The 27,864-nt window shown below is 43.2% G+C and overlaps 1 protein-coding gene across 1 annotated transcript in view; it reads left to right on the top strand.

Moving 5' to 3' along the window:
- The window catches only part of LOC309500085 (uncharacterized protein), a 56,159-nt gene extending 28,830 nt beyond the window's left edge, over nucleotides 1-27,329 (top strand). Inside the window, exons 2-3 of the mRNA XM_082171649.1 lie at nucleotides 24,433-25,946; nucleotides 26,371-27,329. Coding sequence (XP_082027775.1) covers nucleotides 24,438-25,946; nucleotides 26,371-26,376 — 1,515 coding nt within the window. The 5' untranslated portion in view covers nucleotides 24,433-24,437 and the 3' untranslated portion in view covers nucleotides 26,377-27,329. The remainder of the gene's footprint in view (nucleotides 1-24,432; nucleotides 25,947-26,370) is intronic.
- Nucleotides 27,330-27,864: the final 535 nt, after the last annotated feature.

A 27,864-nucleotide genomic window follows, 5' to 3' on the forward strand; every position in this document is an offset into this window, starting at 1 on the left:
GCGAGCAGCGTGCCGCATTTAATGCACGAGACAAAGCCAACACATATTGTCACTCCGCATGACTAGTTTAAAATGTTTCCATACCTCCGATTTTCCTCCAAACTTGCTCAAAGTTAATTCTCCTGTTTTAATTTTTTTCTTTGCTTCTTCAAGCTCCATGTTGCACTTAAGCAGCAGAATAGTAGCCTACAGCACGCACAGCAGGTGTGATGCGTCACGCGTGCGAGACTGCGAGTGAGAGTGGACGAGACGCTGCGCATGACACGTAACGTGCTTTATCAAGGGCCCGACCCGATCCGGCCCGAGGACAGTGGCGGGAAATATCGGCCCGACCCGGGTTGCGTTGGGTCGAGTCCGGGCTCGGGCTCGGGCAGAGAATCTAAGCTCTAGTGTGAGCAGTAGCCTGGTGCACAAAAAATATAAGCGGGAGAAGTTACCATTGCAAAGTGGTCAGGCTAATGTCTTGTGTTTATTCCACAATACTTATGGATAAGCTGTATAATATATTAGAATATTTTCAAATTTCACTTACCCTGCTGTGCATTTGAATGGTCAGCATATGAGGCGGCTGCTGCTTGCGCTGGGACCTAACGTTATAGACTTTAGCTTCAATTTTGATGAAATTATTCTCTAATCGTTTGCATATTATGTCGTGGATATATCCTTCGAATGCATACTGCAGTCTCTTTTGACTTGCTCTCTCAGATTTTCACCTGTTCGCCAAAAATGACCAATAATCCCCCTCTGAGTCTGTCCCACACCTCAACGTGGTGAGGGGGTGAACAGTCAAGTAGGGGACCGCCTACTTGGGCTATGCCATCAGTGATGAAGGTGCTCGCACCGAAGTATCACCCAGGGCGTCACGCGTGGTGGAAAGGCCTTGCAGGAACCCTGAAAATGACTGGCTAAGTGGGCTCTGGCGAAGACTGCCATGGTGTCTTCTGGCTACAACTCGGCACGTCACGACATTGGCGAAGACAGCACCGCAGCTGAGCAGTCACAAGCCACTCTGGAGGGCGGTAGGGTTCCCTCCTGGGATCACTTGCTGCTCTCTTCCACGGAAGAAGGGGATAGAAAAGGTTCCCTAAACATCACTCGTTCCACTTACTCTGCTGGTTCACCGCGACCATCTGAGTATCCAATCCTGCGGTAGACAAAAAGTACAAAAGATAAAGACTAAACTGCCTCATGGAATGTGCGCACACTTCTGGACTCTGCTGACCGTCACGAACGGAGAACTGCAATCATTGCCCGTGAACTGGCGAGATACAGAATCGACATTGCTGCTCTCAGTGAGACGAGAATTTCTGGAGAAACCAAACTCACAGAAGTCAACGGCGGCTATACATTCTTCTGTATTGGGCAGCCTGATGGTCAGCCAAGGCAGGCTGGAGTTGGATTTGCAGTGAAGACATTATTGCTACCACTCTTAGAAGTGCGACCTCGCAGCCTGTCGCCAAGGTTGATGACCTTGCAGCTGATGCTTAAGAATGGCAATAGTGCTGTCTTGATTAGTGCCTATGCACCCACAATGACTGCCAGTGATGACCAGAAGGAGTCTTTCTACGAACACCTTAACACTGCCTTACGCTCAGTGCCTCATAAACACCGGCTCTTCCTTATGGGAGACTTCATTGCGCGTGTGGGACGTGATGTCATTGCATGGCCGAAAGTCTTGGGGCAACACTCAGTGGGTAACGAGAACACTAATGGTACGCTGCTGCTGGAGATATGTGCGCAACATGAGCTGGCGATCACAAACTCCTTCTATCAGAAGCCGAACAAGTACAAGACCACGTGGCAACATCCTCGATCAAAGCACTGGCACGTGTTGGATTACATCATCACCCGGCAGGAACATCTCAGGGAGGTCCATATAACTCAAGCCATGCGAGGCACAAGCTGTTGGTCTGACCATCGACTGCTGCGTAGTGTGATGTGTCTGGACCTAGCTCCATCTTGTCAACATAAAGCCAAAAGGCGAAAGCGACTGGATGTTTCTAAGCTTCGTGTTGACTCTTGCCATATTAACTTCTGTCAGACTCTTTCCAACAGGCTCAGCACCTTGGACAATCAAGCTGCCATTAATGTTGAGGAGACATGGTCCAAAATCAGGGATATCACGTACAACACAGCTGCTGAAGTCCTCGGCTTCACCACATCCAAACATAAGGACTGGTTTGACGATCAGGATGTCGAAGCGCAAGCCCTGCTGAACACAATGCACACATCTCACTTGGCATGGGTCAATGATAAATCTAGCACTGCAAAGTCAGCATATACTCGAGCAAGAAGTACAGCACAGACCTGCCTGCGTGAAATGAAGAACAGATGGTGGCAGTCAAAAGCTGAGGAACTTCAGTCTGCTGCAGACCGACATGATATGAAGACATTCTATCACGGTCTTAAGGCAGTCCATGGGCCCCTGAGAGCTGGTTCTACACCTGTACTTGCCATTGACGGAACCCTACTTACTGACAAGGCTGAGATCCTCAGACGCTGGGTCGACCACTTTCAATTGGTACTGAACCAGCCAGCTGCTTTTGATGACTCCGTGCTTGGCGACATAGCGCAGTGGCCAACGGCCTCAGATCTGGATGACACCCCATCCCGTGAAGAAATCGCACGTGCCATTAAGCAGATGCCCTCTGGTAAAGCCCCGGGTCCTGATGGCATTCCAAGTGAGGTGCTGAAGGAAGGCGGACTATCTCTTCTTGCCGCACTCAATGCATTATTCTGTAAAATATGGAGCGAGGAAGCTGTGCCTCAAGATTTTAAAGACGCATTGATTGTTCACATCTACAAGCGCAAGGGAGACAGAGCCTGCTGTGACAATCATCGTAGCATCTCGTTGCTCTCCATTGCAGGCAAAGTTTTGGCACGAATTCTGCTGAACCGCCTCCAACAACACATTCATGACAGTGACATCATCCCAGAAAGTCAGTGTGGATTTCGTGTAGGCCGCGGTACTATGGACATGGTGTTTACTGCTAGGCAGATCCATGAGAAGTGCAGAGAACAACACCTTGACCTTTATATGATCTTTATTGACCTCACGAAAGCCTTCGACTCAGTTTCCCGCACCGGGCTCTGGCTCATTCTTCATAAGATTGGATGTCCAGAGAAATTTATTAACATCGTCCGTTCATTTCATGATGGCATGCTCGGTCAGGTTCTGGATGATGGAAAACTGTCTGACCCATTTGGCATCTCCACTGGCACCAAACAGGGATGTGTGCTTGCCCCACTGTTATTCAGCATCTTTTTTTTTCATGATGCTGTCTGTGGCTTTTAAGGACTGCGATTTGGGCATTCCAATCCAGTTCTGCACAGATGGCTGTGTCTTCAATCTACGCAGGCTTCAGGCTCATACAAAGACACATTCAGCAATTCTGCGTGACCTCCTATATGCAGATGATTGTGCACTGATGGCGCACACCCTTACTGAAGCTCAGTCACTATTCGATTGTTTTAGAACTGCAGCTTCTAGGTTTGGGCTTACTGTCAGTCTAAAGAAGACAGAAGTCATGCTTCAAGCGGTGAACAAGTCAAACTCCAATCCTCCGGTAATCACTGCAGGCGAGACAGTGCTGGCGGCCGTTGACAAATTCTGCTACCTCGGTAGCATTCTTGCAGCTGATACGACAGCGGACTCCGACATCAGTGCCCGCATCGCAAAAGCTAGTTTTGCCTTCGGTCGACTGTCCAAGAGAGTATGGGATGAGCACGGTATTCGATTGGACACAAAGGTGGCAGTATATAAGGCAGTCATCCTCACAGTGCTGCTGTATGGATCTGAGTCCTGGACCATTTATCGCCGGCAGATTACCAATCTTGATCAGTTCCATATGCGCTGTCTCCGTCGTATTGCACATGTCAAATGGCAGGACAAGGCCCCAAATACTGAGGTACTTCAGACCTGTGGCATCACTGGTATTGAGGCTGTCCTGCTTGCTGCGCAGTTTCGCTGGTCTGGACATGTTGTACGTATGGCAGATTCACGCCTACCGAAGCAGGTTTTTTATGGACAACTCCAGAGTGGCATGCGCGCTCAAGGAGGGCAACTAAAACGCTACAAGGACGGCCTCAAAGCCAATTTGAAACTATGCAACATGGACCCAAATGACCTTGAAGAGATGGTTGCAGACAGGATACCATAGCGAGCACAGTGCCATACTGCCATACACTCCTTTGAGCTCAGCCGCATCACTTCTGCAGTAGACAAACGAAGACGCAGAAAGCACAATGCCTTAACATCTAGAACAACATCTAGCCAGTTTGTGTGCGACGCCTGTGGCCGGCCATGTGCGTCAAGGATCGGCCTCTATTCACATCGTAGGACGCACCAACAACAACAACTGTGACGAGATCTGTCGTGTCGACAGCTCAGACCATATATATTAGAATATTTTCAAATTTCACTTACCCTGCTGTGCATTTGAATGGTCAGCATATGAGGCGGCTGCTGCTTGTGCTGGGACCTAACGTTATAGACTAGCTTCAATTTTGATGAAATTATTCTCTAATCGTTTGCATATTATGTCGTGGATATATCCTTCGAATGCATACTGCAGTCCCTTTTGACTTGCTCTCTCAGATTTTCACCTGTTCGCCAAAAATGACCAATAATCTCCTTGGGAATATCTGAAACTGGTGCATACCTACGTGCCAGGCGCAAAAGCTTGACAGGCGTAGCAACAGTAACTAAGGAGGGCGGGGCTTAGCGAAGGGTCAATTTGCAATCCGAGTGCTCTATGTAAAAAACATCTGTGGCAAAGGGGGCCTGGTTCAGTGGAGTCTGCAATGGGAGAACGAGTCAAGAGATGAGCGGTGAGTAAGTGGGTGAAGTACGAAATGAGTAACACCTGTTTCTGATTGCAGTAATTGGCATGGAGAGGCAGTATAAAAGCACACTGGTCATCAGAGATGAGAGAGAGATCATGGTGAACTCGCATGTGTGTGTCTGTCTATCAGCTGGAGCCGGAAAAGACACAGAGACTGTCATTTTCTGGCTCCAGCTGATAGACAGACACACACGTGAGTTCGCCATGATCTCTCTCCTGTCTTCGATAACCAGTATGCTTTTATACCACTGACCATTTTATACCTTGCCACAGATGTCTTTATTCACAAAAAATAAATGCGTGTTGTGTTGACGTGAGAGCAGACGTTCTCATCCGGAAACACTGCACTGTTTAAAACCAGGGGAAGAGGAATGCTGTATGCAAGCTTTGTTTATTAAAGTATACATTTATGTTGCTTTAGGTCTTGGTTTGTTTTCTAAAATTGGTGCTTCCAGAATGGGTGAGAACATATGGTCTCAAAACGCATGCGTATGCGTCATGGTGCTCTCGCGAATGTGCGTTGGGAGACTTATTTTTTTGTGAATAAATGCGTTTTTTTTTTTTTTCACAAAGCATTTGCGTCACTTCACAAAATTGAGGTTAAACCACTGGAGTCACATGGACTACTTAAATGGTTTAACTTCCTTTCCGGCCCTTAAAAGTGATAGTTGTGTAGCTGTCAATAGAGGGACTGAAATAGAGACCTGCGCGGGACGGATTTTTCCGTCCCGCTCCCGCCCGCTCCCGCAAGATTTTGTCCCGCTCCCGCCCGCTCCCGCCAAAATATATGTTATTTTCTCCCGCGCCCGCCCGCAACAATCAAGTTTCGTCCCGCTCCCGCCCGCAAAATCCCGCGGGTAAACGTATAAGTAGTTTTTTTTTTATAATACATTGCATATTCTGCCTGCTACTCTGTTATTTTTTCACTTGCTCCCCTGTTGAATATAAATAATAAAAAAAAATAAACGGAAAATAAACAAATGTTTCGTTTTATTTGCGTTTAATTCAATGGATGAACATGAACAAGGAACGCAGAACATAGAAATACAGTAAAAAAAAGTAAGAAATGTAAATAAAAAATATACCATAATAATTATAGTATAGCCTAATAAATTATATAATAATAATAAACCTGGATTTCTTTCATGTTCAAACAGAAAAGTAGCCTATATATAGGGCCTAATACTGCTTAAGAATGCCTTCTTTGCTTTTAGCAATTCCTTCAAACATTAAACAAAAACTATCCTTATTCCTCAATAACAAAATAAACCAATTTTAAATATTTAGCTAAATAAAAAATAAATAAATAAATAAACTGAATTAACTAAAAAAAAACTGTACGACTACTTAATGTGCCCATGCAGGAACAGCATGTCGTTCACTGATGAGGGCTTCAGATTAATTCGTCTCTGCTCCAGTACGCGACCGCAAATACTGAAAGCCCTCTCCGATGGTGCGCTGGAAGCTGGAATGCAAAGTACATGGCGTGTTACTTTGCTTAATCTCGGAAATTCTTGACATCGTCTTTTCCACCACTGGAGGACATCATTGGGTCTGTGTGCTTCTAATCCATCCAACTTGACCTTCAAATATCTCGCTATTTCGGAATCGAATGACACGTCGCTGTCCATGGTATCATCAGCATCCTCCCATTCCGCAAAGTCTTGAAAAGTCCTTTTTGATGGCGGCGGTTGTAGGTTTTCCTCTGTGTTATCCTCATCAAACCCCAACTCATCAACTAGCACTTTGACGGCAAGGATCACAGCTTGTCTTTCATTATCATCAATCATTTTTAACTGACGCAGTTTGGGAGTGAGGAATGTAGCTATTTTGTAGAGCATATGAATTCCATTTGGTGCCGAATTTTTCTGCGACATTAGTTCCTCCAGACGTTGCAGACAAGTGGATGCAATTTCACTGAGAATGCAGTCAGTCCTGGCTGCCACGCAGTGGTTTCTTAGTTTTACGGACCACGGAAGTACTAGAGACGCACTCATGGCTGTATTATCTGACTCCAAGTCATTGGTTGCGTCTTTGAACGGCTTCAAAAAAGTCACCAGGGTTTTAAGAATATTCTTGTCAATGCACCCTACTTTGTCATACTGTTTATTATCCAGCAGGATTGTTGCAATCTCATCATACTGTTGAAGCACAGAATCTAGCATTTCAAAATTAGAATTCCATCGTGTTTCCACTGACTGCTTTAGAGACTTACTTAGCTTCACTTGCAGGCCGGAATGTTTGAAGTAGGTGACAAGTTTTTTCACGTCTTTCAGAAGTTGGCCAACTTCGGGTGTTTTGTCCATCACAGCGGACGAGAATGCATGTGAAAGAATGGTGTTGAGTACGTGAGCACTACAGTTCAGTCTTGTGAAGCCGCGTAGAGCTGCGACCATGTTCGCTCCTCTGTCAGTGACGAAGACAAGTTTCTTTGCCTGTGAACTATCAATTCCAAATACTCTAAGATTTTGAAATAAGAAAGCTCGAATGTTGTCGCCAGTTTTTGAAGTGCCTGCATCGAATGGGGTTGCAAAGAGCACCCTTGACACCAAGTCGTAATTTTCCTCTATGTAATGTATTGTGGCTGACAGAAAGGAGGTTTTCCGATAGTTTTCGGTCCAGATGTCAGTAGTCACTGCGCAACCATATTTCGCAATTGTATCGGTCATGTCATCGACAACAGCTCTCCTTAGTGTTTGTGCCCTTTCACTCAGATTTCGTGACAATGTCGTTGGATGAGGCAACATTTCCTTCACATCGAACTTTCCTATCTTGGCTGCTGTGTCAACGAGGTGCTGCGCTAGTTTAATGAAACCCTGGCCAGAGACGGTGTCATAAGGTCTTAGGTCGGCACAAACAAAGTCAACACATTTTTCTGTTGTTACATCTTTTAGTGCACTTGACACTTTCGACTGACTTGCCGTAAACGTCAGGGAAGTTTGGCCTCTCAAAACGGTGCACACATGACGCTTCAGACCTGAAGTTCCAGACTTGTGCCCGCTGTATGTGAGTATTTTGCTGCATTTGTCACAGCTTGCAAAAGGAAGGTGCTTTCCATCGCTGTCGCATACTACTGAAAAACATTTCCAAATATCAGATTTTCCTTTGTTTGGTTTTGTAGTTTTGCATGTTCCTTTCTTTAATAACGCGCTAATATCTGTAGCACTAAACGATCCACCTGAGTCATGCGGTGCAGACATTTTGCCTCTGTGTAGTAGGCTTGGCTGTTCCGCGCCTATGAATGAACCACGCGAGAGTTAGCTTCCGTTAAATCGTTTTTATTGTTGCTTGTGCATTAAATAAATAACGGGTTATTTGTTTTTAGTTATTTTATTTTGTTAGATATTTCCCGCAAATAATTTAATTTTCCCGCAACCCGCACACAATAATATCTTGCCGCCCGCACCCGCATTCACCCATCAAATATTGTCCCGCGCCGCACTCGGTTGCGCTGGGTCCCGCGGGTCCCGCGGTAGTCCCGCGGGAGTGCAGGTCTCTAGACTGAAATCTCTCAGATTTTATTACAAATATCTTCATTTCTGTTTGCAAAAAAAAAAAAAAAAAAATATACTACCTGTTCTCTTGATAAAAGAGTGCAGGCCACTACGGCTGCACAATTCTTGCTAAAATGTGAATCACGATTTTTCTCCATGGGAATTGAGATCACGATTCTCTTACACGATTCTCATTTTTTCAACCAAAATTTATTGCAATCAAGTACAAAAAAAACAAACAAAAAAATAAACAAAGGACATTCAGTATAATAAAGTGCAGGAGTAACAAAAAAAATTGTCTCTTTTCTTTATTTTAGACTCCTTAAAGTGAATAATTTTAAAGCTTTATGTTGTTGAACATAAGAGAACATTAACCCTCTGAGGTCTGAGGGGTTTTTGGGGTCCTTGAGATGTTCTGACATGCCTTGACATTTGTGCTTTTTTCAGTTGCTTATAAACATATTAATGGCAAAGGTATAATTACACTCTATTTAGCACAAACAGGGCTACCATAATATGTGAGCAACATGCATGTACATGTTTGTATTTTTGAGAGAATAATGTTTATGCATGGTTATTGAAAAAAACTAAAAACTAAAGTTTCTGAAATAAGGCCACAAAACACATACTAAATACGTGTCAATAAGACTTTTGACTAATTGATGTCTTTGCCTAGAGTTTTTTCTTCAAAATGATGTGAAAATCATCCTGCCCTTATCATTCACATAACACAATACATTGATTTAAATCTTGTAAAACACTTTTTGTTTGTAAAGGCAATATGCGCAAGGGGCGTCAACCATTCAACAGCATCATGCATATGTAGTGGTTCACACCTTAGGAGACAATGGGGCCCGCATACTTAATGAGCCATTCATTCAGGTGTGTCACCTATAGCCACAAGAAAGAATGCAAGAGCAATATATATATATACAGTATATATATATATATATATATATACACTGCTCAAAAAATAAAGGGAACACTTTTTAATCAGAGAATATCATCAAGTCAGTTAAACTCCTGGGATATTGATCTGGTCAGTTAAGTAACAGAGGGGGTTGGTAATCTGTTTCAGCTGCTTTAGTGTTAATGACATTAACAGCAGGTCCACTAGATGGGCAACAGTGAGACAACCCCCAAAACAGGAATGGTTTTACAGGTGGAGGCCACTGACATTTTTTTCCCTACTCATCTTTTCGGACTGTTTTTCACCAGTTTTGCATTTGGCTAGGGTCAGTGTCACTACTGGTAGCATGAGGCGATACCTGGACCCTACAGAGGTTGCGCAGGCAGTCCAGCTCCTTCAGGATGGCTCATCTATACGTGCCATTGCCAGAAGGTTTGCTGTGTCTCCCAGCACAGTCTCAAGAGCATGGAGGAGATTCCAGGAAGACAGACAGCTACTCTAGGAGAGCTGGACAGGGCCGTAGAAGGTCCTTAACCCATGAGCACGTGACAGACAGGAAAGGGTCTGGAGAAGCCGTGGAGAATGTTATGCTGCCTGTAACATCGTTCGGCATGACCGGTTTGGTGGTGGGTCAGTGATGGTCTGGGCAGGCATATCCATGGAGGGACGCATAGACCTCTGCAGGCTAGACAATGGCACCCTGACTGCCATTAGGTATCGGGATGAAATCCTTGGATCCATTGTCAGACCCTATGCTGGTGCAGTGGGTCCTGGGTTCCTCCTGGTGCACAACAATGCCCGGCCTCATGTGGCGAGAGCATGCAGGCAGTTCCTGGAGGATGAAGGAATGATACCATTGAAGGGCCACCACGCTCACCTGACCTACATCCAATAGAACACCTCTGGGACATTGTGTTTCGGTCCATCTGACATCACCTGGTTGCACCTCAGACTGTCCAGGAGCTCAGTGATGCGCTGGTCCAGATCTGGGAGGAAATACCCCAGGACACCATCCGTCGTCTCATTAGGAGTATGCCCCGACGTTGTCAGGCATGCATACAAGCACGTGGGGGCCATACAAACTACTGAGTACCATTTTGAGTTGCTGCAATGAAATGTCAGCAAAATTGACAAGCCTGCTACATCATTTTTTCACTTAGATTTCCGGGGTGTCTTTGAATTCAATCCTCTGTGGGTTGATCATTTTCATTTCCATCAAACGATGTGGCATCCTTTCGTTCATAACACATTACCCAGTCCATATTAGTATAGATATCCAGCATGACATTTTTCCCCATTGAGATCTGATGTGTTTTCAAAGTGTTCCTTTAATTTTTTTGAGCAGTGTATATATATATATATATATATATATATATATATATATATATATATTCTACCAAATTGGTTCACAGTTGGAAGCATGTCAATTTTTTTTTTTTTCACAAATTTTGCTTGCAAATTGTATAATATCCAAGGAAAACATGTCTATTAATTGTGCAGTTAATTCTCATACTGTATTTTCAGTTTTGGAATATGTATCCTCTCCCCAAATTTGTCAATAATAAAACACAATAAAAATTATTTAAAGAAAATGCTTATATTTACCTTTTAAAATTTGTTTACATCTACCTTGTAAATATATATTTTTTTATTAAAAAGGTTACAATTACAACAACAATTGAAGTGTAATCTTTCTTTGTAAAAACTAAAGTATACATTTTATCATACATATTTCAAACTTCGAATATAGCCTACATTGACAAAACATACTATATTTAACATATTAGCAAAAATTGGCAAACAAAAGCTTATTTGAGGTGGCAGATATTTTACAGTAAAAATGTGTAATCTATCCAAAACTAATCAACGAAATGTTGTCTTTCATATGTCTGTAACATAGGTCTTTCGTTTTTATTATAAGGAATATAAATGTTAATTTGCAGTTTAATACGTTGCTTATACAAATACATTTTATTTCAACATATTTCAATCGATTTTACTCAGTATAGCAAAATAGTTTGCTAAAAGCAGATCATTTATTCACACACAGAAACGCAATTCAAATTTAAACCGTCTTTTTGCGAGTTGTGGTAAACAGCGCATCGCTGCCATTCATTCATTCACACAGAAACGCGATTTACTTGAGAATGAAAAAAAAAAACTTACTACATTATTCCATCCGTTGCTCCTCGAAATACCAGCACTTCTGAGGTAAGTTTTCCATTATTATTATTCCTCACAGCGCTGCGAGACAGTGTAGACAACTACACTTATCTGAATAAACTTGATGTGTTTTCTCGAGCTGATATGTGGGCGTTCACAGTTTGTATGGGATCGTCTCAGTCATTTGCGTTTGAATAGCGCGCGCTCTCCGTGGGCGTGGCCGATTATAACGTAATGAGATGAGATGAGCTCGACTGGAATCGCTCTCTTTTAATACAGATTTCACAAGATGAGAATATTTGTTTTTCATATAAATTACTTTATTTAAAAGAAGAGAATTCAAGCTTCATGCCTGTGTGTCTGTATGCCTGTTTGACTGAGTATTCGCTCAGTTATTGTTCATTTTCGGACGCGTTTCAGAATGGACTTCACTGGCAGAGAGAAGGCAGAACTCGCTTCGTGTTTATTTTTCTTTATTTGGCAAAAAGCACAACACTTTGTTTTTATTGTGAGTATACACAAAAATAATACACATTTAACAGAATCGATTGATGTATGAAACTCCTATGGAAAATCAAAGTCAACAGAGTATTTATGAGTTTCTTTTACATTGATAAAAAAAAAAGCGAGCTGGTATCGCCGGCGATACCGTAGACCTCAGGGGGTTAACATATACAATGATAAAAATAACTAAATAGAACCTGTGCTTTTTGCTCCAATTGGCACAGAATGTATATAGTACTTACATCTACTGTGTTTACGGTAATACTCGACTTGGCATTTTGAAATATCTCTCTGTTTATTTGGCCGTTTAGGTGCGCAACCGGAGACAAAGACTGCTTGTCCGTGTTGCGCTTGGAGCGCGCGCACAGCATCCTGTCAGTATAATTCAGTTCTCTTTCGCGACTTATCGCGCTTTTAATATTTCTTTTCAATATAAAGCACATTCTGCTCCTCTGCCATGTTGTGGTCGTGTCGGCGTCTCTTACATTATAGTCAGGGGGCCAAAACTGATATTAAAACTTTGTTGGACACTTTTTGGTACAAGTATACAACCTATCCAGTATTAATATTTAACCCCTCAACATGTGTTCTAGGCAGGTTGTCAGCTTAGAAAATTTTTTTTGGTCCATTTTAACACTATATTCTTAAAAGTGGTAAAAGCGGATTTTTTTCCCAAAGTGCTTCCATTTTTTTCCATGTTACCTATTGTAATTTTGGGCAAATGTGCAATATAATCCAACTTATGTGCAAGCATGATCATTAAAAAAGAATAATCAATAAAAACCACAAGAGTATCACACCACAAGGGTCACTGTTGTGTCAGCACAGCTGTGATTTGGCAGCAGATTGAGGCAGCAGATCCAGAGAAGATGATCACAGCAGGTGTCAACAGTACAGTGTGAACAAAACTTTATAAAGGAGTGAATCACACAACAGATTAACTTGATCTATTTGTCTACACAAACATGCTCTATTGGGTTGAGGTCTGGTGACTGTGGGCGCCATTTTAGTACAGTGAACTCATTGTCATGTTCAAGAAACCAATTTGAAATAATTCGAGCTTTGTGACATGGTGCATTATCCTGCTGGAAGTAGACATCAGAGGATGGGTACATGGTGGTCATAAAGGGATGGACATGGTCAGAAACAATGTTCAGGTAGGCCGTGGCATTTAAACGATGCCCAATTGGCAATAAGGGGCCTAAAGTGTGCCAAGAAAACATCCCCCACACCATTACACCACCACCACCAGCCTGCACAGTGGTAACAATGCATGATGGATCCAATTTCTTATTCTCTCTCTCTGTCCTAGCGTGTATCCCATATTTGTATAGGGTCCGCTTGTTTGCATGCTTTTCGCCACTTGGCTCGGTCCAGGGCATCATCAGTGGTGATATTTACTGCGCGCATATCCTCCGCCAGACGATCGAGCCACCGCTTCTTCGGCCGGCCACGCGGTCGTCGCCCGGGTGGTGATAGATTATACGCCGTTTTCACCACTGTCTCATCGCCACTTCTGATGACATGGCCATACCAGCGGAGTCGGGCTTCACGCATCTTATGGACTATGGGCACCACGCCCATGCGCCTTCGGACATCTTCGTTCATGACGCGGTCGAATCGCGTGAGGCCGAGGGACCAGCGGAGCATCTTCATCTCCATAACATGGAGGGACTGCTCATGTTTGGTGGTGGCTGGCCAACACTCGGAACCGTACAACGCGACCGGGCGTACAACGGTTTTATAAATCTTGCCCTTGAGTGATATGGGCATTCGGCGATCACAGAGAATGCCTGTGACTTGTCTCCATTTGAGCCATGCTGTGTTGACTCGGGCTCGGGCGTCAGGAAGAGAGTCACCATCGCTCCGGATTAGAGAACCAAGATATTTAAATTCGGTGACTTTGTTTAATGGCTGCCCTCCAACTCTGATTGTCCCGTCGCTCTGGGTTCCGCACTCCATATACTCGGTCTTTTTGATGTTTAGGCGCAGTCCGTGCGCATCTAACCTCTCATTCCAGCCTTGCACTTGACGTTCAAGCCCACAACGAGTTTTGTCAGCTTGGAAGATATCGTCGGCGAATAAAAGTGACCAGGGCTGAGACACCTGAATATCCCCCGTGGCAGTATCCATGCAAAGGATAAAAAGAAGCGGGGAGAGGGCGGATCCCTGGTGCACGCCAACGGTGGTCGGAAATGTTTTGGACAGGCCTGCAGGGCATCGGACGGCGCTGGTGGTGTTGGTATAGAGAAGCTGGATCCATCGTACGTACTCTTCAGGGGCACCGTGAAAGCGGAGGGAATGCCAATTTCTTATTCTGTTTACGCCAAATTCTGACTCTACCATCTGAATGTCTCAACAGAAGTCAAAACTCATCAGACCAGGCAACATTTTTCCAGTCTTCAGCTGTCCAATTTTGGTGAGCTCGTGCAAATTGTAGCCTCTCTTTCCTATTTGTAGTGGAGATGAGTGGTACCCGGTGGGATCTTCTGCTGTTGTAGCCACACCCCTAAATGTATTGAAGCAACTGCCATGTGATTGGTTGATTAGATAATTGCATTAATGAGAAATTGAACAGGTGTTCCTAATAATCCTTTAGGTGAGTGTATAGCTAGGCTAATTTACTTTCATAATTACTAATAGGTAAATTAAGTTTTGTGCAGATGTGTAATGGAAATATTATGTTTTTAATTTATTTGCTGCACAGCAGCCTATTTTACAGTCTGCTATAGCTAAAAGTGTTAAGTTTGTTAGATAGCAAAGCCCTCAGCTTATGTCAGAGGACATTGTAGTGATCCACTCAGACTAGTGTAGTGAAAATTTTCTTTGCCTTCAGATGAGATAACATGGATCCAGGGGGAGCTGTAAGCCTAGCGTCCAAAGAAAAACAAATATGAAGAGATATTGATTGGGAAAAATGTTTCATTTGCCAAGACAAATATGGAAAATACAGCCAAGATAAAGCCCTTTGATTGAAGTGATTTTTCAGGAAGTGGTGTCTTTGTGCTCTTTCTGGAGATTATTGTAGTATAATATTGTGCAATATTTTTGCAATATAATAGACACATAGACACCATTATTTGCATTGCGCTTAGCTTGACCTTGCTTATTCAATCCATTTAGTCTCAAAGGGATGAGACTGACAACCTGAGAGCCAACCTCTGCCAACCTGAGAGCCACTGCTTTGATGGGGAAAAACATACCTTTGCCATACGACTATTACATAGTTATTACTACTAACTAGTTACTAACCCCTAACCCTAAAGAAGTGAGAGAGCAGGTTTGTCAGGATGGAATTAATAACTATAGTGATATGTGAATTAAATATAATTTGTGTTACAACCTGGTACACTAATTAAGTCAAATAGCACCATAGACCATTATCTACAGTTCTAAATTTCCGCCTTGACATTAAAGTATTATAACTTGTGCAGCATTGCACTGTCTCTCCCTACAAGCTTTAAACTTGGCTTGACTCATTCCCATAGATATAGGTACTGATTGATTTGATTGATTGACTGATTGATTATGAACATGGTCCTTGTGGTTGTGGAGATATTCAACATTTACTGTTGGTGTCGTGTTGAGCAGGAAACCAAAAAATTGGCCTGAAATTGCTTGTACAAGTCAAAAAAAAAAAAAAAATCAGCTTGACAACCACCCTAATATCTTGCCTATGGGTGTCTTCTAACTAAAAAAATAGGGTGACAGCTTGTACCAAAACATGTCCGCAAAAGTCTTAACGGAAGCCCTTTTCAGAATTGGCCCCCTGACTATTATGAGCGCTCTTGCTACTACGCACGACCCGCCTACATTTGAAATAACGAAATTTTGGTCCGCTTTTTTCTTTTTCTTCCACTGCCGCCTGCCTCCACCATCCCCCCTGAATGCTGCAGAGACGCTGTGCGGGAAGCACGTGACATAAAACGAGGCCAGCTATTGGCTATTCGCTACTTCTCCTATTGTAATGGCTGAGTAAAACCTCCGGTGGCTCTTTACTGCCACACTTTGGTCACCGCAGATTTAAAATATGCACGAAATGAGCTGCTTACAGCAAATAAAAGTTATTTAGCTACTAATCGATGACTAAATTAGTTGACAACTATTTTAATAATCAATTTTAATAGATTAAATCGATTAGTTGTTTCATCCATCCATCTTCTACCGCTTATCCGGGACCGGGTCGCGGGGGCAGCAGTCTAAGCAGGGATGTCCAGACTTCCCTCTTCCTAGACACTTCCTCCAGCTCTTCCGGGGGGACACCGAGGCGTTCCCAGGCCAGCCGGGAGACATGGTCTCTCCAGCGTGTCCTAGGTCTTCCTCTGGGTCTCCTCCCGGTGGGACATGCCTGGAACACCTTCCCGGGAAGGCGTCCAGGAGGCATCCAGAAAAGATGCCCGAGCCACCTCAACTGACCCCTCTCGATGTGGAGGAGCAGCGGCTCTACTCTGAGCTCCTCCCGAGTGACCGAGCTTCTCACGCTATCTCTATGGGATCGCCCAGCCACCCTGCGGAGAAAGCTCATTTCGGCCGCTTGTATCCGGGATCTTGTCCTTTCGGTCATGACCCACAGCTCATGACCATGGGTGAGAGTAGGAACGTAGATTGACCTGTAAATCGAGAGCTTCGCCTTGCGGCTCAGCTCCTTCTTCACCACGACAGACCGGTACAGAGACCACATTACTGCAGAAGCTGCACCGATCCGCCTGTCAATCTCCCGTTCCATCCTTCCCTCACTCGTGAACAAGACCCCAAGATACTTGAACTCCTCCACTTGAGGCAGGAGCTCTCCACCAACCTGAAGCAGGCAAACCACCCTTTTCCGGCTGAGAACCATGGCCTCGAATTTGGAGGTGCTGATTCTCATCCCAGCCGCTTCACACTCGGCTGCAAACCGTCCCAGTGCATGCTGGAGGTCCTGGTTTGATGAGGCCAGCACGACAACATCATCCGGAAAGAGCAGAGATGAAATCGTGTAGTCCCCAAACCTGACCCCCTCCGGTCCCTGGCTGCGCCTAGAAATTCTGTCCATAAAAATTATGAACAGAACCGGCGACAAACGGCAGCCCTGCCGGAGTCCAACATGCACCGGGAACAAGTCTGACTTACTGCCGGCAATGCGAACCAAGCTCCTGCTCCGGTCGTACAGGGACCGGATAGCCCTTAGCAAAGTGCCCCGAACCTCATACTGCCAAAGCACCCTCCACAAGATGCCGCGAGGGACACAGTCGAATGCCTTCTCCAAATCCACAAAGCACATGTGGATTGGTTGGGCAAACTCCCATGAGCCCTCCAGCACCCTGTAGAGGGTATAGAGCTGGTCCAGTGTTCCACGACCAGGACGAAAACCACACTGTTCCTCCTGAATCTGAGGTTCTACTATCGGCCAGATTCTCCTCTCCAGTACCCTGGCATAGACTTTACCAGGGAGGCTGAGGAGTGTGATCCCCTTATAATTGGAGCACACCCTCCGGTCCCCCTTCTTGAAAAGAGGGACCACCACCCCGGTCTGCCAGTCCAAAGGCACTGTCCCCGACCGCCACGCGATGCTGCAGAGGCGTGTCAGCCAAGACAGCCCCACAACATCCAGAGACTTGAGGTACTCAGGGCGGATCTCATCCACCCCCGGTGCCTTGCCACCTACCTCTGTGACTTCAGCTTGGGTGATGGACGAGCCCGCCTCCGAGCCCTCAGCCTCTGCTTCCTCAATGGAAGACGTGATGGCGGGATTGAGGAGATCCTCGAAGTATTCCTTCCACCGTCCGGTGATATCCCCAGTCTAGGTCAACAGCTGCCCACCTCCACTGTAAACAGCGTTGGTAGGGCACTGCTTCCCCCTCCTGAGGCGCCGGACGGTTTGCCAGAATCTCTTCGAGGCCGACCGATAGTCCTTCTCCATGGCCTCACCGAACTCCTCCCAGGCCCTAGTTTTTGCCTCCACAACCACCCGGGCTGCAGTCATCAGCTGCCTCAGGAGTCCCACAAGCCAGCCAGGCCCGATAGGACTCCTTCTTCAGCTTGACGGCATCCCTTACTTCCGGTGTCCACCACCGGGTTCGGGGATTGCCGCCTCGACAGGCACCGGAGACCTTACAGCCACAGCTCCGAGTGGCCGCGTTGACAATGGAGGTGGAGAACATGGTGCACTCGGACTCAATATCTCCAGACTCCCTCGGGATCTGGTTGAAGCTCTGCCGGAGGTGGGAGTTGAAGATCTCTCTGACAGGAGATTCGGCCAAACGTTCCCAACAGACCCTCACAGTACGTATGGGTCTACCGAGTCTGTCCAGCTTCCTCCCCTGCCACCGGATCCAACTCACCACCAGGTGGTGATCAGTTGACAGCTCCGCCCCTCTCTTCACCCGAGTGTCCAAGACATACGGCCGGAGGTCGGATGAAACGACCACAAAGTCGATCATCGATCTCCGGCCTAGGGTGTCCTGGTGCCATGTGCACTGATGGACACCCTTATGCTTGAACATGGTGTTCGTTATGGACAAGCTCGGGTTCAGATCAGGGGGGCCTTTCCTCCCAATCACGCCCCTCCAGGTGTCACTGTTGCGGCCCACGTGAGCGTTGAAGTCCCCCAGTAGAACGACGGAGTCCCCAGTCGGAGCACTTTCCAGCACCCCTCCCAGAGACTCCAAGAAGGCCGGGTACTCTGCACTGCCGTTCGGCCCGTAGGGACAAACGACAGTGAGAGACCTATCCCCGACCCGAAGGCGCAGGGAAGCGGGGTGAACTCCAACACATGGCGGCTGAGTTGGGGGGCTATAAGCAAACCCACACCAGCCCGCCGCCTCTCACCATGGGCAACTCCAGAGTGGTGAAGAGTCCAACCTCTCTCGAGGAGTGTAGTTCCAGAGCCCAAGCCGTGCGTAGAGGTGATCCCAACTATCTCTAGTCGGAATCTCTGAACCTCACGCACTCCTTCCCCGCCAGAGAGGTTACGTTCCATGTCCCTAGAGCTAGATTCCGCGTCCAGGGATCGGGTTGTCTAGGCCCCCGCCTTCGACTGCCGCCCGATCCACTTAGCACCAGCCCCTTACGGTCCCTCCTGCAGGTGGTGGGTCCACAGGAGGGTGGCCCCACGTCGCTCCTCAGGGCTGAGCCCGGCCGGACCCCATGGGGGGAGGCCCGACCACCAGGTGCTCGCATACGAGCCCCAACCCCGGGCCTGGCTCCAGGGTGGGGCCCCGGCTGTGCCATACCGGGCGACGTCACGGTCCTCGTTTTTTTTTGCATCATAAGGGTTTTTGAACCGCTCTTAGTCTGACCCGTCACCTAGGACCTGTTTGCCTTGAGAGACCCTACCAGGGGCATATAGCCCCAGACAACATAGCTCCTAGGGTCATTCGGGTACTCAAACCCCTCCACCATGGTAAGGTGGCAGTTCAAGGATTAGTTTTTTCAGCTCTAGCTTAAAGACATCTCCTCTTGAACTGCTGAATTTGCAGTTATTACTGCATTAAGTCCTTGGATCATCCTGGAAAATAGAACATTATCAGTTACCTTAAATTGTAAGAATCACAACCTTATATTAATTAAAATTAATATAAAAAATAAAGTTAAAATGCAATGCATTTAAGAACCATATTCTACACTTTTAAAACAAATGTTATCTTTATGTCCCCATATTTAAAAGCATATGATGTACAAAGAAATCGCTATGAATATTTATTTTTAAGAATTATCTGTTCTATACACACAATATAGCCTATACACGCATACATATGCGTGTGAGAAATTGTAACGATGAAACTGCACATAGAAACCGCAATCATACATTTATCTCTCCACGGTCTTCTTTCTCTCTCACAAACGTGCAGAAAAGATAAGTAACGCAATCTAACAGCGCCACCTTGAAACAAAAAGCGGGATAATATACCAAATTTGCGCTGGGATCCTAAACATATAATTGAAAAAATTGAAATAAATTATCTAATTTATGATAATGTGTTTAGAGAACTTTAAGGAGCTAACATTAATCTTTTTCTGACCAGTGACACAAACATAAACAAATATTAGGCCACAAGCCGTTTTTTGTGGATTTGCTCAAACTTTTTTGTTGATGGCAACAGTGCTTCAATGATATGTCTTTTAATGATTATAATTACACTAACATATGAGTTAAGACTTAAAGGGTTAGTTCGCCCATTTAAGACATGAAGTTGTATGCAATCCTTACCAGCACTATAGTGCATATACACAGACCCACTCTGTGGTCACCTCCCTGGTCAGAGTTCTGGCCGCTGGAAGTTTTTCAAGAAAGTAGTCTCGGTTAGTTTCCGGGGCCTCAAAACTGTGCGTTTTTACGTGAAAAAATTATATGCGTTTCAAAGCTTGATTAATTTACATCACAAAAAACACGCCGGACAAAATTCATACCTCAGTTTTAATCGGCACTATTTTCTTTCCATTTCTATCAATCCGCGCTGCTGTCAACGTCAACAGTGCGCACGTTCAGATCAGCTGTTCCATAGTTTGTCCAGAAAACTTTGTTTAACGTGTAGCTGTGACATTTTGGTGACATGTATTTTTATGTAGATTCACAGTTATTCACAATTCCTAATCTATGTTTTCAAAAAGCACAGTATGCTGGACAAATGGTCATTTCATTTTTTACAGTGTGGTTATCATAAAATCAAACTTTGTCGAGTTTTCCTATAGAGTTTTACAGGCTTTTATCGTCTATCCTGACTCAAATAATGTGTTTCTAACAGCAAAAACTCAGAATAAAGTGAGATGATCTGCTGATGATCCTGAATGGCTTGTTGAATGAGTGTTGATAGTCTGAGGCTCATCAATATTAACAGATCTGCTGAAAACACTCTTTATCTCATGACAATAGTTCCTGTTTTCACCTCATTTATTATGCTGATGTCTTCAGATCTCCTGTGAATTGACACTTAAAACTCATTTCATTGGTGTCAGCAGACGGAGGGTAATTGTTGGTTACTATGTAGGCTACATTTATTCTTTAGTCTTTTTTACCATTATATATATTTGGAATAATTTAATTACATTATTTATATTCTGTTACCAGTAAGTATAAAACAAACTCAGTAACTGATATATTTTTTTTATTTTGGGCAGATCAGCTCCTCCCACTAAAATTCACCACAATTTAAGCCCCTCCCATATCAATACATCACCAGTGAAGCTCCACCCACTGTAATTCCCCAATAAATGCTGTAAATTCACATCAGCTACAAGTGAAGACAAGCATCAGAGCATCAGGAAGAGCTGAAATCTGCAAAGACTGAGTTTATTAAAGAGGACAGAGAGAACCCTAGTACCCACATGATCCGCAAGCCCAATATTGACAGTAAATGTTAAATTTAAAATAAATACAAAGAAACAGTTTGTGATTTTTTTTTTTTTTAGGTAATTTACTACACATTGTCATAGGCCTATTATATACTGTGGATTATTAAGGCTAAATTTGACTAAACACTCTTGCTAAATGAGGTAAGCACACTTACTTTCTTATTTCAGATTAGGGGTGGGAATCTCTAGGCACCTCACGATTCGATTACGATTTGGAGGGTAACTATTATCGATTATTAAAGGTAGGGTAGGTAATCATTTTTCTAAAAAAAAAACATTCCAAATTTGTTTAAACTGTCTTTATATACCAATACATAATTAAAATGTAAGTACTCTGAAAAAGAAAATATAAAAATCGAGTGACTGTAGACCTTTTAATCTGCAATAAACACAGCTCATTATTTCCATTCACTCCACCCCCTCCCTTCTGAGCTCCTTCCAAAGCCACGCCCCCAAAACACATGAACGCGCGACGCCAAACGCTCAGGCTGGAACAAGACGCATTTATTACCTGAGACGAGTGGAGAGGAAGGAGCGCAGTACATACAGTGACATCATGTCAGAATCACATGTAATAAAATACCTAACTTTATCACTATGAATATAAACAAATAAGATTTATTTTAGTACTCACTATCAAGCTAGCATATCGATAATGGTAAAGTTTCATTCGGTAACGAGCTATATTTATAAGGCAAAACTAAAAACAGGTTGCATTGATACACGTTTTTCCATTACCATCAGTTACACTGTGATGAAGATGAATTTCGTGTAAGATTCATAACATATACGGTGTTTTGCATGTAAGAGTTTCCATGATGAAAACATTGTTGACTCTAATGAAGACTAACGTACACTCCGAGTCCGGAGACAAGTACCGCATCGTCGGTTCGAGGACAGGTCCGGGGTTGAGGGCGAAGCAGAGGAGGTCGTTCAAGAGCGCGGGCAGGGTCCGAGGAAGTAGTTTTTGCCTTGTTTGCCTTCGCTGACTGCATATGCAGGTGCTTTGAGCTGAATATTTCCGGGAACGGTGACATGTGATGAGTGCACGCCGGGCAGCGCACGCAGTGGGGCTCGGGGCGGGCACGAGACATGAAGGCATCTGATTGGTTCTTTACATTCGCACCGAATGGCAGTGATTGGTCAGAGTTTTTACTGTCCTGCAGCTGCTACAGAGGTCTGATTTTTTTCATTCCTTTTTCTAAACACATAATGTATTGACTACTATCAGGATGGAAGGACCATTTCACCCAGTATAAAAAAAAGTGTTTCTGAACAGGATTACCTACCCTACCTTTAAGGGTTTTTTTTTTTTTTTTTTTTTTTTTACTTGGTACTTTTAAAGCAAAGTATTTATGATGACCCATAACGAACTTACTTCCATCTTCCTATATTAATTTTATTAATAAAACAAATGGAAGTGATTTGAACATTGCAAAGAACCAACAGGAAAATAAATGTGTGCCTGTACTAGCAGCGTACTTGTAGTAAATTAATACTAACTTCAGCATATTCTGAATCTCTAGCATTTAATAATAGACTTCTAACCAACATCCTCTTGTTATTTCCAATGAGCAATATAATCCTTCAGACAAAAAAAATTTTGCTGTAGCAAAATCACAAACAGTTTTTGTTCAAAAATATAGAATTATGTACCAGCAGCTCTCATATAATGCTTGTGGACTTATGCATATTCTGAATTAGTAACATACAAAGCCTCTCTTATTCACAACTAAATAATAAAGTTATGACTTGAAATGTTTGCTGTATACCACAATCAAAAACAGCTTATACAAAAAAAGTGAATGAACATCTGCAGAGCACAGTCAAAATTTAACTTTTTGTGACTGGCATTGCACATATTGCAGGGCAGTACAACGTACGTATAACAGATCGGTTTACAGTATATTGATGTGAAAACTAAATAGGCTACTGAAAGCAGCTTTCATACAAAAAATACAAAATAGGTAACAATGAAATTAACAAATTTTCCATACGCTAGCTTTTAACGAAGAGGGTGCCGTTCGAATTTGGCGCTCAGCCATCATGCGTCTGTTAAGTGTGCGAGTCTGTTATGTTCCCCCTTTTGCGTTCCGTCAATATTACGTTATTAGAAAAAAAAAAATTTTTTTTAGAGAATCGATTTTTTGACATTTGTGAACCGATTCAGAATCGTCCACGTCCGCATCGCGATGCATCTAAGAATCGATTTTTTCTCCCACCCCTATTTCAGATGTGTATGTTCTTCTCAGTAATGATTTGTTATACACCGATTCAGACACTGACGGGCAGACCAATTGCTTTAACCATTCATTATAATGAATCGGCTCAAAGGAGTCATTAGGTCGCGAATCGGTCTTTAGCGGACGTGTTGTGTGGGAATCCTGGCTGTTAGGACATCACGAAAGATTTGTCAACACACACACACAAAAAAAAACCCACTTCAAACTCTTCAACACTTTTTTGCGTTTATTTAAAGTTATGTCAGCTGCATGTGCGGAATGCTTGTCACAAGTTGTAAGAGAAGATAAGGCAACTTTTTTTGACTGCAATTCACACCCAGCGCTAATTCAGCAAAAAATATTCTCCGTATGCACCACGTGAAACATGGATTCGGTCTTCCGACCTTTAGGATCAGTTGATTTTGATGCGAGGGAGAGAGCAAAGACAGAACTGAAGACGGAGAGTGCCCGCGCGGGGGTGGGGCGCTGTGATCGTTCTCTCCGTCACACCGTCAGTAGCCTGCTTCACTCACAAAACCCAATTACAGATCAAAAGGCTTTGGCGGGACAAAAAATCGTTTTGGCGGCCGCCAAAAAATTTTCAATGTAGGAAAAACCCTGATACAATCTGCTCCACTGGACTGCAAAAAGCTTGTGTTCTTGTAATTAAACTAGGAGGCCACAGTGTGACGTTTCTGTGGCAAGCAGAGCGAGAATTGAGTTCGCCAAACTCGAACTGGAACACAGGGGAACTCGCTTTATTTAACTGTATTTAATATTTATATATATATATATATATATATATATATATATATATATATATATATATATATATATATATATATATATATATATATTTTAAAAAAGGTAATATTTTATAGCAGTTGCCTACTTTAATGTTCTTTCACTTCATTTTTTTCTCTTGTATTATTTTGATGAATAACAATATTTTTGTTTCACTTCAGACCTGATGGAAGTGAAGGAGGAGAGTGAAGAACTGAGTGAAGTGAAGGAGGAGAGAGAAGAACTGAGTGAAGTGAAGGAGGAGAGTGAAGAACTGAGTGAAGTGAAGGAGGAGAGTGAAGAACTGAGTGAAGTGAAGGAGGAGAGAGAAGAACTGAGTGAAGTGAAGGAGGAGAGTGAAGAACTGAGTGAAGTGAAGGAGGAGAGTGAAGAACTGAGTGAAGTGAAGGAGGAGAGTGAAGAACTGAGTGAAGTGAAGGAGGAGAGAGAAGAACTGAGTGAAGTGAAGGAGGAGAGAGAAGAACTGAGTGAAGTGAAGGAGGAGAGTGAAGAACTGAGTGAAGTGAAGGAGGAGAGAGAAGAACTGAGTGAAGTGAAGGAGGAGAGTGAAGAACTGAGTGAAGTGAAGGAGGAGAGTGAAGAACTGAGTGAAGTGAAGGAGGAGAGTGAAGAACTGAGTGAAGTGAAGGAGGAGAGTGAAGAACTGAGTGAAGTGAAGGAGGAACATCATGTCAAACCTGGAGAAAAAACTTTGAGTCACTCAAAGACTAAAAAGACATTTTTAAAGAAAAGAAGAGCCAAGAAATCTTTCACCTGCACTCAGTGTGGAAAGAGTTACACAACGAAAAGTAGTTTTGAAATTCACATGAGATTTCATACAGGAGAGAAGCTGTTCACATGTGATCAGTGTGGAAAGAGATTCCCAAGCAAACAAATTCTTGAGATTCACATGAGGATCCACACTGGAGAAAAGCCTTACGCATGCGATCAGTGCGGGAAGAGTTTCACACAATCATCATACCTTAAGATTCACTTGATGATCCACACCGGAGAGAAGCCGTTCACATGTGATCATTGCAGCAAAACATTTCTTTGTGCATCACACCTGAAGACACACCTGAGAGTTCATACGAAGGAGAAGCCGCATTCATGTTCTGTGTGTGGAAAGAGTTTTTCACAGCAGTGCAATTTAAAAGTACATCAGAAAATTCACACTGGTGTGAGAGAGTACATGTGCTTTGAGTGTGAGAAGACTTTTACTACAGCGGAGTGTTTAAAACAGCACCAGAGAATTCACACTGGAGAAAAACTTTACAAGTGTTCACACTGTGACAAGAGACTCAGTCATTTAATAAGTCTGAAAAAACATGAGAGGATCCACACTGGAGAAAAGCCTTACAAGTGTTCACACTGTGACACGAGATTCAGTCGATCATCATATCTGAAAACACATGAGAGGATCCACACTGGAGAAAAGCCTTACAAGTGTTCACACTGTGACAAGAGATTCAATCAGTCATCAAATCTGAAAAAACATGAGAGGATCCACAGCAGAGAGAAGCCGCACACGTGTGATCAGTGCGGAAATAGTTTCTCTATTAAAAGTGACCTGAAGCGACACTTGAAGATCCATACAGTGGAGAAACCGGATCACCATGATCCATGTGGAGAGAGTTTCCTTCAGTTATCTTCAGTGACTCACTCAAATGGAAAACAATCACAGTCTGAGATCACAGTAAGTAGTTCATCTTTATGTGCTGAGCATTAAAGTCTCTCCTGTCTAAGTTAGTTTCCTAACAGCCATGATGAGCAACAGGACATCTTGGTGGTTGCTTGCTATCTGATTCACATTTTTTTTTACATTATTATGAGATATTGAGTTATAATTATAAGAAAGTATCTCATTATTATGTAAAATTATCTCATTATTATGACATGCTCATGCTCACCAGATGTACATTGTTTCATGACCAAACTAGTGACTTATAACACAAATCATCTTCTTGACATTAAAATAGATCATAATCATGCACAGCAGTTGTTCACCAGATTTGATGAGATTAAAATGACTGTTTAACTCATCAGTGATCTTGAGCTTCACTTTTCATTTCACGTTTGTCTCTCATTTGAAATCTCACTTGATTTAATGTTTCTTTTAGACCTGATGGACGTGAACAAGAAAGGAAAACAGAAGCCAAAAAATCTGTCACCGCTTCAGGTCTCCTGTCCTCAGTGTAGAAAAAACTGCACATATAAATCAAGTCTGAAGATTCACATGAGAGTTCACACTGGGAAGAAGCGGCTCAGGCTTTCATTTCTGCTTCTCATTCTGAAGAAAGACCATTTAACTGTGATCAGTGCGGTAAACCGTTTCATTGGGGGTCAGTCCTGAAGAAACACCTGAAGATTCACACAAAGGAGAAGATTCATTAGTAATATTACAGCAGAAAATAATTTTAACTCGTTCTTCATTGTTTTTCATCAGAACCTCTAGTTTCTCTTCCACTTCTACTCTTCCATGCAAACACAAGATATACTTTCATGTATCTTTGAAACAACACTTTTCTTCTCTTCTTCTCTTGAGATGCTTTGGCTCTTATAAGTCAGTAAAGAGAGAGATCTGTCTCATTTGCTTTTACTTTTACTTAATGTTTGTAATTGCATCATGTAATGATTGATTAAACTATAATTTTTATCAACACCTCATGGTTATTGTCTGTTTTTTATTTTCTGCTGATTCTGCTTGAATCAGGAATAATTTTAGATCTGAAAGTTATGAAGTATCCTGATATGATTGCTTTTTGAGCTTTCCATGTTTTAATTTTCTCAAAATAGCTTTTAAATGACATTATTAACAGTTTCACCCTTGATATTCAGTATCATATACACATTTCATAGAGTCTGTTCTAGTCAGTTTGATGTTTCATTCACACCATGAGGCTTCATGAAGCCAGAACAATTACTATGAACTTAAAGGTAAAAAAGGTTGGGAACCACTGATCCTGATTCTGTTAATTTGTGATAAATAACGGTTTTGTATTTCACTAGAGCAGTTTTACAGGTTTTTTATCGTTTATCCTGACTCAAATAATGTGTTTCTAACAGCAAACACTCAGAATAAAGTGAGATGATCTGCTGATGATCCTGAATGGCTTGTTGAATGAGTGTTGATAGTCTGAGGCTCATCAATATTAACCGATCTGCTGAAAACACTCTTTATTTCATGACAATAGTTCCTGTTTTCACCTCATTTATTATGCTGATGTCTTCAGATCTCCTGTAAATTGACACTTTTTGAAATTGAACTGACTGCTGATAGTTGTAGTTTTGTTGGTGAAGAAGTCAGCAAAATCATCAGCAGTTAAAGAGAAGGTGGGTGGAGGTGGACAGAGGAGAGAGTTGAATGTCTTGAAGAGTGATTGTGTGTTGGAGGAGCTGTTGATCTTGTTGTGGAAATATGAAGATTTTGTGGCATGAACATCAACAGAAAAGGAAGAAAGAAGAGATTGATACATACTTAGGTCAGATGTGTAAGGCTGGTGCCAATATGTCTGATCGATTAGTACGCTTCACCCCTGAAAACGAACCTCAGGAACTTCTTGTGAGATGGAAGGATGGAAATGTGTTAAATCTCATAAATTACTCATTCATTC

Source organism: Leuciscus leuciscus (genome assembly GCF_965113295.1).
Source record: "Leuciscus leuciscus genome assembly, chromosome: 1".
NCBI classification, from domain to species: domain Eukaryota; kingdom Metazoa; phylum Chordata; class Actinopteri; order Cypriniformes; family Leuciscidae; genus Leuciscus; species Leuciscus leuciscus.